We start from the raw sequence: 11,863 nt of genomic DNA, 5'->3' as shown, positions 1-11,863 counted from the left end.
ATAAATCTCTGGAGTTTATTGAATGGCATTTCATGTACTTACAAAATTGTATTTGCTATCTCCCTTACTCTTTTCATATGCGTATTTGAAACAATTATTGAAATGAATGATAATTACATCTTTGGAGAGTGGAGGGGGAGCGGAGAGCTTTGAAGGCTGAGGTGGTGACAAAACCTGTGCCCGGGACTCGAGTGTCTGGTGCCAGCGGCCCGAGGGTGGAGGGCGCCCTGTGCTCTTGAGCCTAGCCGCTCCGGCCTCGGGACCAGAGCGCGGGAGGCCAGGGGTCGGGCGGACCGGAAGTGCATAGCAATATTTTATTTCCCCTTCTTTCAGTATTCTGTCCCTCATCTGGCTCTCCTGGGGACCTGGGGAGGGAATTTGTTCAACCACCTAATTAAACTTTTCTGTTTCTAATCTCATGCTGAATTTGTGCAAATAGAAAGCATGGGAAATGCAAATGGCAGCTGCCTCACATAAAAGGTGCTGTGTGTGCAGAGGGCATTGTCAGGAGTCTGAAAGCTAAATGGGGCTTCTCAAAAGACACCCGCGAAGGGCTCTGTGCACGACTGGAAACATTAGAAATGAATGTACTGCCTTTTACTCTCGAGGCCTACAAAGAGCTCTGAGGAGTGAAGACAGGGGTCCAGACTGTAAAACAGCTTCCTTCCACCACAGAACCCATTAGTCTTGCTCATTGGAGAGGCTGCAGGTCTGTGCGCTGAGCCTGGCAGCTAGCTTGGGTCCTGGGCCAGGGCTGTCCTCACAGACCTCCGGACAGGCAGCTCTCTGGGTAAACTTCCTTCCCACGCAAGAGCCATCTTTGTCATTAAGCTACACGAACGAACGTGGAAGGTGGCCGGGGTCGGGGGGTGTCTAGTGAAGCAGAGGAGCAAAAGTTCTAGTTCAGTTTTCCGGGCCTTGTCCTGCCCCCAGGTAAGTCAGCATGTTTAAGAATGTGCAGCTACAGTGCCACTGGTGATCATTCCTCAGACCCAAATTCTAATAAAATACACACCAAGGATGATCATGGGCCCATTCCTATTACTGTCTTCCAGCAGAGTAAAGAGAAAAAAGGATTTTGGAAGCATGCAGAGAGGCATTTGCCTTTGAGCAAGTGCTTTAAAGTCAGTCTTCTCATTTCTAAAATAGGGATCATGCCTATTTCATGGGATTTTAGTTTAACTTATCCGTAGTTAATCTAAAACCTTCACATGTGAGTGGTCTCCCCACCAGCCCTATCTCTCCAACTTTAAGAGCAGCAGTTAGTTATAAACCAGGAGGAAATAAGTTGAAAACAATCACCCAATTTCATCTGACACCTCCCTGGAAATGTGCATCATCCACCTGAGACCACAGAGCACCGGCTTCTCTGTCCAGACTGGCTTTGCAGATTCTGATAGTGAGGGACCAACATCCCCTTCCACTCAGGTCAGGGGAGAGGGGTGCACACAGGTCTGCCGAGTGTCATCTTCAGGAGCAAAACTGGAGCTCAGAGGGGGGTCAGTCATGCAGCCCACAGCCTACTGAACTGTGAGCTTCTGGAAAGGTGGACTTCTGTCTTATCATTGTTATTTTTGTTATTCCATTTATTTCCCCATTAAGATATTATACCCTTGAGCCAAGAAGGGCCTAACAACAGGGGTAGCAAGGACATTGGGTGCCAAGAACTCTTTAAAATGTCACTCCTGAAAGGCCTGTGGGCATGGAATATATATTACACTGATGGCTAAAATCCAACTCCTCTGCAACATAACGTATAGATAGGAAGGCTCTCATGAAAACATCTGAAAACGACTATGTATAAGCACCTCGCGTTCACCTAACAATGGCTGTAGTTTATTAAATGCACACTATGGATCTACCTGTTCACAGGGTTGACTCATTTAGTCTTAACAAACCTAGGGTTTGGGCCATTATTACCTCCGTAACTTGCCTGTCTCTGCCTGTAGGATGTGTGCAGTGGGATCAAGCCTCCAGAGGCTGTATTCTTAATGCCCAGGTTGATGGTTGCATGTAGAGAGAAATACATTTTTTTAAAAGGTTCCTTTAAAGATCTTAAAATAAAACCTTCTTTAAACTGTTGAAAGACTAAAAAAAATCCTTATAAAAGCCTTAAAACACCAAATGAACATCATTAACTCAAAAACAGCATCAAAGACTGAGGGCATAAATGCTATAAAGTACATACTTTAACTAATGAGAGGCCCAACTAGAGGCATTTTGTTTTCTTTTGAATAAATTCACCATTGCAGTTGCTTTTTACAGTCTCCTCTTCCCAAACGTTACTTGATTCATCAATGTGTATGAATCCTTCCTCTTTAGACAAAGGTACTTACTAGGTGGGGGAGAAATAAACTATTAGCTCTAGTCAGCACTGTAGCCTAATCTCATATTCTCCAATATTCTGAGCTCAGATTCTCCCACCTAATACTTCTTGTGGATCTGCTGAGTTCCCTGCCAACCACAGCTGAACATCAATAATCAAATCTGCTGACAAAGCGGAAATAAGTTACCTAGATGCATAAGACCCCAGTTAAACAGTTTAAGTGGGAAAAAAGAGAATACCCGACTATGGCAAATAGCAACTTTAGGAAAAAAAATAGTAAGAAAAGCAAAAGTCTGAAAAGCATCGAGGGAAAGAGATCTGTCATCTGAAATAAAATGGTTTCTTCTACACTGACACAGGACATGAGTATGTTAAAGCATGCAGATGGTGAGATCATTTCAGAATTGTGACCATATCTGAAATGGAAAATTCCTAGGAGGTCACAAAAGAAACGAAGTGAACCTATTGGGGGCAGCATTAGTAAGATACTAAACTTGATTCATGCAAGGAGAGATGCAGAAACTAGAAAGATCTATAAAACAAAGACTCACTGATGGAAATGATTAGAACCGTAAGGTAGGACTAGTTGTCTTTGGCATTTAATTTCGATTTTCATATGAATTAATTACGGTTCTAACATAACCATTGATACTGAATGTGTGCTTGTCCTACAGAGGACGCCTGTGTCACTAGCCACTGAACGCAGGGAGGCCAGCCGTGGGACTAGGGAAGGACGCTTTTACTTATGTGGTGTCTGTGCTGCTGCATGTCCAGTTTTTCATGAAACAAAAACAAACCACCATAAGAAAAGTGAATTTTTTAATGTTTTTTCTCAGTGGCAGAATCACATAGCTGTTTTTATTCGGATTTCCAGTAGGTCTAAAATACCGCTTTTTGGAGTTGTAAAAATCCCATTACACAAACACACAGAACAGGCATAGGATAAATAGAATCACATCAGTTTATCAGACGGTTGCTCTAAACATATTCTTTGTCTTATTTTCTTATAAGAAAAGTTTGAAGGATCAAATTGGAACTTGTACGCTCAGCAAACAACTCTGGTTTGGGAGGAGAAAACCTAGAAGGAAAAGATAAAAGCAGTAACTGGGTTCACTGGCAATGCCGTGTCCACATCTCTGCGGAAGTGTGCATGTGTGTATTAGCTGGGACGTTTATAATTTCCAAAAACTTTAGGAAATCTAAAACATATTCTTTATAAAAACAAACCATTGCTCTTCAATGTCTTTTTCCCTTGAGGCACAAGCTCCTTCAAGAAAGGGGTCAAAAGCTTTAATGAATAATTTGTTATTCACCTGAAATATCTGGACAGAAAATTGGCAAATTGGGTACATGGTTTAAAAAATTTTACACATTCTATAAAATTGAATTGAAACATGCACAGACTTTTTTTTTTTTTTTTTTACTGCCCAATTGTCAAGTGGTCAAAACCTTAAATTGTTTTTAAATCCTTTAAAGACTAAAGACCTTAGGGAAAAAGCTGCTTCCAACACACGAAAGTGTTATTATAACGGAAGCAGAAAGCAGGTGAACAGAAGGCATTAAAGAAAAAAAATTAACCATTTAAAACAGTAAACACCTGTTAAAAGCTAGAGTTATATTCCAATCCTAAAAGAAAGTATAATTACTTAAGTGGATGGCAATGTTCAAAACTTTACTGTTCCGGTGGAAATGATATTACGATGTTAACACAATTTATGAAGCACTGTGAATGAACATGCTCAGTGGTGTGTACTCCAATGAATTTAAAAATCACACAGGATAATGTTAAGAATATCATTCACCAAGGACAGTCCTAAAGTGTCTTAAAAAAATCTATACTAAAGGTTTGGACAGAGAAAGCAGGGATACACTTTGTTTCCTATAAAGAGAGTCACAATACAGCAAGTGCACTCACAATTACACTAGTCACAATTTTTAATTTTACAGAATAAAGTTACAGTATGTAAACTTACAATATATTGATCTACTTTAAAACCATTTTTGATCTGTCATTTTTTAGAAATCAAAAACTAGCAGAAAAATGTAACTGATAAATGCAGTCTTTACAATATTTTATGGCCAATTATATGCTAATTTTCAAAACACAACAGAATTTTTGGTCCATTAGGCCCTTAAAAAAACAAAAGGCAGGTAAGGATTCCCATTTATCAGTAGAAATAGAAAGGTCATGAAAAAACTCCAATAATTATTACAACATCTTTTTACACAATGCTTTTTTTGGGTGGTTAAACACAAGAAATATCTCTAATAAATAATGGGTGTGACCAGGCAAAAAACATAAGTGGATTAAGATGCTTTCATATGTGACTGTCTCACAAATCTTTCGAAGGCCATCAATAACGGATTTTCTTTGAATGCCAACTAAAATATAATTATTATTTCTTACGTTAACATATTTCAGGATTTACTGCTTAACATGCCTGTTTTTCTCCCTCTAGGGCAGGAATCAGCAAACTATGGCCCACAGGCCAAATCGGGCCTGCCGCCCCTTTCTGTAAAATAAAGTTTCATTGGCATACAGCCACACTCATTCACTTATATATTTTCTGTGGCTGCTTTTACACCGTAAGGGCAGAGGTGAGTGGTTTATAGAGACCATATGATTCTCAAAGCCCTGGATTATTTACTATCCCATCCTTTACAGAAAAAGCTTGTCAACCCTTGCCCTAGGGGGTTTCCCAGAGCAATCTAAAATAACGCATATGTTTCTCTACTTTTATGAACACTCTGCTTTCTCTTCTTCAAATGCACGTGTGTAGTTCATGTATTTTATACTTCATTTTATTTGTTGGTGTATACCAAAGAAGCTCAACATCCCAGCTGAGTTCCCATGTTTAACATATTTGGAACATAACTGATCTCTCTGGCCATAACCTGTTTGATTCCAGGTCACTCAGGAATTTTCCAGGAGTTGGAGGATAATAAAATGGATGAGCCACATCTAACAGAATGGCCGGGAAACTGTACATCTTATTTTATCTTGAATAAGGAAGTTGAATAGCAAAAAGAATAATAAAAACCAAATATCCCTTAGGGTATATGCCATTAAGTCAGGGGAAAAACAGCTCAAGCGTTTTCAAAACACACACAAACATATCCAGGGCCATCTTCCCACCTATTACAAACTAATGACTACAACATAGAGTATATTTGTTTTATAAATATATTACTGTCTATATACATATAGATACGTCCATAAAAGACATGTTAAATAATTATCTGTATAAGCAATACTACTTTAAGTTTTTTTTGTGTGTTTTAAAATTACACATTCTATTAAAATTATCAAAATAATTCTTTAAAAATACCAGGAATAAAGCCAGTAAAGAGTTGCTTTCCATTCAAGTGGTTCTAAATCTTATCATTGGTCATCCAGACTCCAGACTTGGTTGTCCATAACTCAAAGAAACAGTTTAATTAAGGAAAACTTAGCCATCAAAAGCGTAACATTCTCCCATTTTTAATACTTCTTAACAAATATGTATGCATGTATGTATATATATATAAAAACACTCTTTTTAGTTATATTACATATTCTCATAAATGAATTTTCATAAAAACACAAAGTTCAAGTTTCTACCAGTATCAAATATTTTATACTGGTGTGCATTTCTTTCAAATGTTTAGGTCAATGACAAACTCTATGAGGATACAGTGATCACAAAAAGGAAATTGAAAACTTAGATGTCACATGCAAGAAAGGAGGAAATACTAAGGGCCAGAATTTGGCCAGTTGGGTACTACTCCCTCTGTACTAAGACACAGAGACAACAAACCGGCTAGTTACTGTGTAAAACAGTCAACTGTCAATTATTCAGGGGCAGAATATTCCAATCTGAATCCTCCTCTTCTATCAGTTGACCACTTCTACTACTTACTAACATACCTCTCTCCGGTTATTTGTTAGCAAGTCTGAAGATACGATTAAGGTGAAAGTTTTGGCTAAAATGAAGTTTTGGGATCAGCTCTGAATTTAATTAATGATGGATCCTTTTACTTATTGCTTTAGATAATTAAGAAATTGCTGCATCTAAAGTCAGCCAAATATCTCATTCTTAAGCTCTGAAAGCAACATCGGTGCTTCAAAAAAAAAGCGCGGGTGGGGTGGGACAAATTTCCTGTTGACATAAGAAAACTATTTCTTAACTCACAGTCAACTACACTGCAGGATTTCAGCGTGACTATTCAGAGCTATTCACGTCAGGCCACGTGGCGGCAAGCCCCACTGTTTTTTCATAGTCTAAAATCCGGAAAGCAATGAGAGCTACTTAGCTACAGACATGAGGAGGTCAAATTAAAGGGTGTGTTACACATTTCACCGAAGACCTCATTTAAAGAAATTTCATAAAATTTGGCAGAATCTTCAAATAATTCAAATGCAAAAATTAAGAAAATGGAAGCAAAACCTACTTGTACAATTTAAAAATGATTTCATACTAAAAAAAAAAGCAAGCTTAGAATAAGACTGAGATGAAAGGTACTCCACGTTTGTAACTCTACTTTTGGCACTGGGTTAGCATTTACATTAAACTTGTTACAGAGAGTGACCGACAAAATCAGGAGAACGATTTCACAAGTGAGCAGGTCACTCAGAGGACGCCTCGGTGGGTCCATGCGGCCGTGCCCGTATCCTCTGCGGGCGCAGCGAGGGGCACCTCACCTAGCAGGCGGCAGCAGCGACTGTGAACCCCACTTTCCTGAATTAGGTTTGCTGAACATGGTTCAGATTATTGGATATGTCAATATGCACAATGCCTTTTAGAAGCATTTACTGTAACCCAAATCCTACTTCATGCGACACACAGTGTCACACGAGTAGTGAAAATGTTGTCCTAGTCAAAGGTGCTTGGACGTTATTTTCAGGCAGCATTTTACCTTTATTTTAAGTTAAGTTCACGCTAGATAAGTTTTAGGAGAAAGAAAATGCCAATAAATTCATTTAATATATTTTAATATATAAAACTAAGACAGACACTTTTATTTACCTAAATTGTTTTTATTTTCTACCCTATTCTAGACCTCAATTTTACTTTAAAAATTTGTATTTAAATAAGGGATAAAATGTTGCCCAAAAGTCTAATCATAGTTACACATCTGTGTTTTAACTAGATCTACAAATCAAAATAGTTCTTATAGTTAAAAAGATACAATTTGTATCAACAGTAAAAGGTACTTTCTGGTTTTTCAGGGCTTTACTTCAAACTGTAGCAGGTAGAATAATAAGGATAACCAGGGCATCTAGGCACACTCCAGAAACAGATCGGAATGCGTCTGTTACACTAAGTAAAACTCAAAAACTGGAGGCAGCGGTGAAGTCGTGTCAGTCACACAATTGTCTGCCACTGATTGCATCATCTCTCTTCTAACCAGCGACAGAAACGAATCCACGCTCAGCAAAACCCATGACTTTGAAACCAGAAATATCCCTTACTAATACGAGAACAGACTTTAGTCTGTATCTAAAACTACACTATTTGTGGCAAGAATCTGGCCTTAATAATATAACAGGCCCCCCCAAAAAACTACCTTCAGGAAAATGGAAAATATACAGTATTTTACAAAAATTTTAAGTTACCATTTACAACTCCTGCATCACCATTTCTATAGTGCAGTATCAATAAATGTTGCATATCCTCAACACATAAAACCACCTCAGGCCAGCCTTGATAAATAGCAGGAAAGCTAAAGGGTATATTAAATATAAAAGTTGCATTGAGAATAATTAGATTCGTTAAAAACAGGCAAGTACTGCAAAAGGGTTATTTTATCCAGTATTGTGCCCCAAAACAAAAAGACAAACACATTAAAAAATACAGGTTAATGGAAGTCTAGGAATTCAATTCCATTTCTACTGTCCAGAAGCACATCATAGCTGGATAACAAAGCTCTAAACTGTAACAGTTGATGGCTTTTGCCTTTTTTATAAAAAAAAAAAAAGGAAACAATTTTTTCCATTGATTGCATCTGCTTTCCTTTAAATCAACCATATTAAATTAACAAATTACTTAACACAGAAAATCCAAACGAAAATAAAACAACGAAAAGTGCCATACTGTAAATCATTCTAATATATACTGTTACCCATTTCAACATAAACTGGTAACTTTCATTTTGTTTAAAATATAAAGTCAGTGCTGTAGTATATCTTTGTTTCTATAAATAATGATTATAGCACAAAGAAGCCCACTTTCCCCAAATAAAAATAACTTAAAAAGCTGTAAAAGATTCCAATTATGCTTGGCTTGAAAAAATAGTTTGCTAGGTCTAGTCAAATGTTCAACATTCTAAAGGTATTGTAATTGCTTGCAATTGATAGACAAACACCAAGTTAATAAAACATGAAACAAGGATAAAAAGTGCTGCATATAAACCCCTGATGCACCAAAGATTAATATCAAAGATCACAGATACATCTAATAAATCAAACTGGAAAAATCTCCAGCCAAGGATATAGCTTTAAAAAGGAAATATTAAAAAAAAGTTTGAATGTAAAGCAATCCCGTGATACTTCCACTATGTGGGGCTATACATACAGATTCCATGATACAGTATTTCACATAAATGGATACTATATAACCTCCTTGCTGAGAAGGAGATCACATGTGCTATTGTAGCAAACCTCCCTCAGCATTTGAGCTGAACAAAAAACTACTAAACACCACAAAGATGCATCATCTTTCAATAACCCAGCTGTGATTTCTCCACTAAAATGGCTGCAGCCAGCTGCTGGGCGTCTGTCATGTGAGGGTTCCTTTTCATGACAATTCTCACAAGGTCAGGTGGGAAGATGTTGCACAAGTTGATATAAATCTTTTCTCGGCTGTCTTGGTACCTGGGGGGGTCTTGCGGCACTCCGCAGTACGGGATGCGCCAGGTGGGCTCCGGCTGCTCAGGGAGGCTCTGGAAGGTGAACTGCTCGTAACACGGCTGCGTGGAGGTGTCAGGCAAAGAATAAGTCTGCCGGTAGCCGTACACATCGATCCCATAGCTCTGCCTATCCCAGCTTCCCAGCCCTTCCTGGCGGGTGTAAGGCTTTCTTTGTCTGGAAGGAGAACTGTCATACAGCCGAGAGTCAGAAATGCTGTCTATTCTCGTGGCCACCAAGGACCGCCCCAGGTGTGGTGCCTTCGAGTGCGCTGAACTCGGAGGAGACGGGTAATCGCCAGGATAGCTGGACCGGGCCCCCACGGCGGCGTGCTGCAGGTGCACGGCCAGGTGTGGGAGGGGAGGTTTGTGATGGTACTTTGGTTCTTCGTGACTGTAACTCTGCACTCTGGTTAAGGGGTCGTGGAAATTCTGCAGGAAGGGCTGAGAATTAAGGCGGCTGTGAGGGTGCATGTGTTGACACTTCAGATTCTCCTCCAGCTGCGGGTCAGGAGAACTGACATAGGAGCGGTCACTGTACCCCACATACGAGTCACTGCTCCCGCAGCTCATGCTCCCTTCACTGCTGCAGTCAGAGGCGACAGAGCTTATCCTATAGTCTGTGTCTAAGGAGAAACGCCTTTCAGGACTTCGTGGGCCTGAGATACTCAGATTTGAATATGCATTCAACATGGAATAATATCCGATGTCGACAGGCGAGTCACATTTTGGATACTGTTCATAAGGCATTGGCGTTCCATGATTTTTGGTTGCCATCAACATTGGAGGATATTGTCCCTGTGATCTTTGATCCTGAGGTGGGAAATGAACTCCAGATGGAAGGCCATTGCTTAAAGATGTAGTGCTTTGGGGTTTTGCGGTAGAAGTAGCCGGTATACTAACTAAGGAAGGTACAGACCTGGTTTCCAGTTTGTTTTTGGTGGGAAGCTTTTCCTCTAGGTCTTGGTAGACTTGAGTCCTTATGCTTGGATCCGATTGCCTCTTTGGAGCACCTCGCTTAACATCGGAAGTGCTGTCGGCTTTAGTGCTGCAGGGGACACTGTTGCTTTTCACCAGTCCTCCTTCATTTGCAGTTTTGGCTGCTGTGTTTCTAGACATGGCACGCAGTTCATCAGCCACTGACCGCTGAGGCTGACTGCCCCTTTCTGGATGATAATATTTGCACTTGTGTCCATAGGTACACTTCTTTCCTGTGAAGAGTAAAATCAGTTAGGCAAAGGGCCATTCATTCCATCAGACCCTGGACACCCAGTGTGGCACTGCTCTTTTAACGTGAAGAAGAAACAAGGGCAGAAATGAGAGCTGTGCTCACTGCTACTCCGCTACTTGTTTCTGAGAAATGCCGCCTTTCAGTCTTCCCCCGTCGGCACTATCAAGAGCAATAAGAAAGTTGGCTGAATGAGTAACAATCACCTCCAGAGTTTTGGTTAATACCCTGTGTCCTTAATTCCCACCTGCCTCTTCTCTTCCACCATGACTCTGCAATCAGTAGGACATTCTGTTTTGCAGAACATAATGTACTGCCGTGATGTGAAAAAACCAAGCTAATCTGATGTGTAGCTAGATGAAAGAACTCCAAATGTTTATCTACCTGAAAACTTACTTCATGTAGAGTTAACCAAAACCATGTTTTAATTCAGGGAAATGCATATGTGTTGAACCCAGCTAGGTAAAAATAATAATTTTTTCACATAGACTTTTTCTTAAATTTAATTACATTCAAAAGAACCACATACTATATGCCATCCAAATTTATTTTTAACAGCAAAAGTTTAACAATATATTGTGTTCTAAAGGCATGTATTAAATACTCATAAAGAAAGTTACCATATGGACAAGGCTGCTTTTTGTGTTCAGGAACAATAGGTTTCTTCCTCAGAAAATTATCCAGGCTTGGACCATGTCTGCCAAGAGGGTCATCTGGGGGCATGAACCTGTCATGGATATAATACAAAATTATACCTAAGTAGGAGGCTGACAATTTAATTCTAAAGACAGAGTGTAAAGATTATTCACCCCAAGGTATTTTTTTGAAATTTTAATCCAAGTATTTTGATTCAACATTTATAGGATAGGGACTTCCCTTGTGGTGCAGTGGATAAGAATCCGCCTGCCAATGCAGGGCACACGGGTTTGAGCCCTGGTCCGGGAAGATCCCACATGCCGCGGAGCAACTAAGCCCACGCACCACAACTACTGAGCCTGTGCTCTAGAGCCTGTGAGCCAAAACTACTGAGCCTGTGTGCCACAACTGCTGAAGCCTGCGCGCCTAAAGCCCATGCTCTGTAACAAGAGAAGCCGCCGCAGTGAGAAGCCTGCGCACCACAACGAAGAGTAGCCCCAGCTCGCCACAACTAGAGAAAGCCTGCATGCAGCAACGAAGACCCAACACAGCCAAAAATAAATGAATAAATTTAAAAAGATAATAAAACATTGATAGGATAAAAAAACAGTACAGGAAGTTTTCTTTTCTTAATGAAAACAAAATTAAAATGTTTCAAGCTGAACCTGTATTTGTTTTAATTCAAGTAAGTTTTGAGCCTACCATGTTCTAATTAATTCTTCCTTTTCTTAGTCTTGGAATTTTGTAAGGACTTTAGAAAATGACTACAATGACATTTTAGGAGAAGT

General features: G+C 39.6%; 1 protein-coding gene across 1 annotated transcript in view; it reads right to left on the bottom strand.

The window, feature by feature from the left end:
* Positions 1-3,128: 3,128 nt before the first annotated feature.
* Positions 3,129-11,863, bottom strand: part of ZC3H12C (zinc finger CCCH-type containing 12C) — a 70,630-nt gene continuing 61,895 nt past the window's right edge. The window contains exons 5-6 of the mRNA XM_033410189.2: positions 11,060-11,166; positions 3,129-10,422 (exon numbers count right to left, since the gene is read on the bottom strand). Of these exons, the coding sequence (XP_033266080.1) occupies positions 9,026-10,422; positions 11,060-11,166 (1,504 nt within the window). The 3' untranslated portion in view covers positions 3,129-9,025. The remainder of the gene's footprint in view (positions 10,423-11,059; positions 11,167-11,863) is intronic.

Source organism: Orcinus orca, chromosome 8, assembly GCF_937001465.1.
Source record: "Orcinus orca chromosome 8, mOrcOrc1.1, whole genome shotgun sequence".
In the NCBI taxonomy this organism is placed as follows: domain Eukaryota; kingdom Metazoa; phylum Chordata; class Mammalia; order Artiodactyla; family Delphinidae; genus Orcinus; species Orcinus orca.
This window is presented reverse-complemented; position numbering and strand designations above follow the sequence as displayed.